General features: G+C 27.8%; 1 protein-coding gene across 1 annotated transcript; it reads left to right on the top strand.

Annotated features, from left to right (window-relative positions):
• The first annotated feature begins 339 nt into the window (after nucleotides 1–339).
• LOC112683737 lies at nucleotides 340–735 on the top strand. Its single transcript, XM_025554894.1, has 2 exons — nucleotides 340–529; nucleotides 590–735. The coding sequence occupies exons 1-2, from the start codon at nucleotides 340–342 to the stop codon at nucleotides 733–735; spliced, it is 336 nt and encodes a 111-aa protein (XP_025410679.1).
• Nucleotides 736–2,978: the final 2,243 nt, after the last annotated feature.

Below are 2,978 nucleotides of genomic sequence, written 5' to 3'. Positions count from 1 at the left end.
ATTGTATTTATTTTTGACACTTGATTAAATAATGATTCAAATACAATAACCATGTCAAATTAAATTTTTTTTTAAAAAAAAAATAAAAAAATAAACTTATTTCGCCCACTAATTATAACGCAAAAAATGATATGTTATAACAGTTTTTATTGAATGAGTATAGTAAATTAATAAATCTGCTTAAGTTAAATTATATACATGTCTCCTGAAAAATATTACAATTTAATAAATATATCATTGAATCTCGTATAGTTTCTATATTGATTCTCTTTTTTTTTTTTAAACAAGATATACACGATAGAGTATGACTTTATAAGAAAATATCAAGAAGTAGAGTAGATGAGGAGACCAATGACAATAAGCGGTGATTTAATAGACGAAACCGAGAACTTTAAATATTTAGGATCATTTGTACAAAATAATGGGGGCTTTTATATGGATGTAAAACATATGATTGAGTGCGATTGGATGAAATGGAGAGAAGCGTTAGGCATTTTATATAATAAAAGAATTCCAATAAGGCTGAAAAGTAAGTTTTACAGGAGTTCATTGAGACCAACTATGTTCTATGGTTCGGAGTATTGAACAGTTGACAGAAGAATAGAACAGAATATGAGTGCTGCAAAATTGAGAATGCTAAGATGGATGAGTGAAGTGACTAGAGAAGATAGAATAAGGAACGAATATGTAAGAGATAGTATTGGTATAGCGTCGGTAGTGGATAAGATAAAATAGACTGAGATGGTTGGGGCATATGATGATGCAAAAGGAAATTAAAGCAGTAAAAGTGGTTATGAAAATGAACATTGAAGGGAAAATAGGAAGAAGAAAACCAAAAAATAAAATGGCTGAATACGGTTCAGAATGATATGAGAGCTATTTGTGTTTGCGTAGGTTACGTAGGAAATCGAGACGGTGGAGGTTAAGAAAAATAGTAGCCAACCCCAAATAGTTTGGAGAAAGGTGAAGAAGAAGAAGAAACAAAACATACACAATCTGTAAATACGTTGTACGATAAGAATTTTTGATAGTAACATAACTACGAATATTAATGAAGAAAAACATAAGGCTAGAAATTACCCATTGGTGACACCATCTTATAATGATTAATTTTTATCTCTAATAATATGAAATAATGAAGTAATAACATTTATGAATGTTATACAATTTGTGATACATAAAAAGAAGTTAGATAAGATTTTCGATAAATGAATGATAGATGAGTGACGTAATGAAAGTAAATTTAATATAATTTATAACTGGGATAATTTCATATTATGAAAGTTATTAGTATAATAACATTATAGAATAAGTGATTTTTGCAAAGTGGCAGAAAGGAGATAAATGATGGATTAATAATTGAATTTAGGTTCAAAGTAATTTGGATAGTAGTAGTTCAATATTAGAACTAGGAGTTCATTAGGATTGAAGTTTGAAACCTATTGTTACAATTATATGATAGACATTCATGTATTTAAGTTTTTCATCAATATAAACATAAAAAAAATATTTTATTGTGTATATAAATATCCAAACTATTTTGTTAAAAAAATTAAATATTAGCTATGACAACCGTTGGTACGAGACCATATTCATCTAGTTTCCGTTATCATGTATATATAGCTGACAATGTCAGTGACTATATATTGTAAATATTTATTTTCTAAGGTGAAAATTTATTTTTTGTACTTATAGCAATCATACGTGTAGACGAAACTAGTAATTTTCATTAGAATAGATCAAAAATTTAATCCTCCAGAAAATCTAATTTGGTTTGAAAAACATAAGTGAGTATGGGTAAAACACGATTGTCTACGTGCGTTATCAGTGATACATTTTTAAGTACACGATCTTTTTAATATCTTCTTTTTAACTACACGATCTTGTACGATTTTACCTGATTTACCTACATGATTGCGTACGAAGTTTTAAGCGTTTAATGCCAATTCTCATACCGGTATAGGTTTATACCACATGCATATACGAGTGAACTTGAAAAATTTGATAAATTCTTTGTGTTTCATCACTTTTATTATCTATGTTCATTGTTAATGATATCAAATATATCAGATATAACGAAATTTCGTTTTATTTAATTTATTATTTTATCATACATTTATTTTATGAATTAGTACATATATAATACTATATTATTAGATATAATACGGTGAAATTAGTAAATTTGACAACGTTGCATACAATATCATACGCAATTGTGTTATTTTTCTTACCCATCTTTTTATTACCTACCCATCTATAAACATGCGCAATAGTGTTGCCAAAAAGGACAAATTACGCAATCGTGTTCTACCCGTGAGTATGGAGACTACCGAAAAGAGGAAATGTATCGATGGCTACCATTTTTTCAAATTTACCTGAATTCAAGAAAATATTTTTATTATCTTATGAACAAATAGTTTTTAATAATGATATATATACATTATTTATAGTCAAAAAAGTATTATTTATAAAAGTAAAACTCTTAAGATCTTTTATTTGTAAGAGCAATGTTGTAAACAATATTTTCACCAGGCAAATGTATGTAATGTGTCTGTATGCAAGCACCACAACCAAACCTGTCGAATCGATCATGACCAATTCCTATCTTCATTGCGCATGACCGTGGACTACATTCTGATGAATTCATAGTAATATTTATCAATATATATTAATTATTTATGATATATGTATGTAACTATTATACTATTAGAGTAGTAAATCCATATGAAAGAAAAGCACAAGCAGTAGCCCTCGCCTATTATTTATATATTGTCTTATTTTCAAAAATATAAAAACCCTATTTGAATACATAATAATAATTAATTTGTTATAAACGTCAATATAATTTACTTTTAGTTTTTATTGATGACAACCTAGGCATTAACCTAAGCCATGGCCTGATTGGCTCGGATTACAGTTTCGCCTATACCCGTAACCCGTTTCTATTTGAATTCATCAACAAAGTTTACGTCCATCGT

Source organism: Sipha flava, unplaced genomic scaffold, assembly GCF_003268045.1.
Source record: "Sipha flava isolate LNK unplaced genomic scaffold, YSA_version1 233_pilon_pilon, whole genome shotgun sequence".
Taxonomy (NCBI): Eukaryota; Metazoa; Arthropoda; class Insecta; order Hemiptera; family Aphididae; genus Sipha; species Sipha flava.
This window is presented reverse-complemented; position numbering and strand designations above follow the sequence as displayed.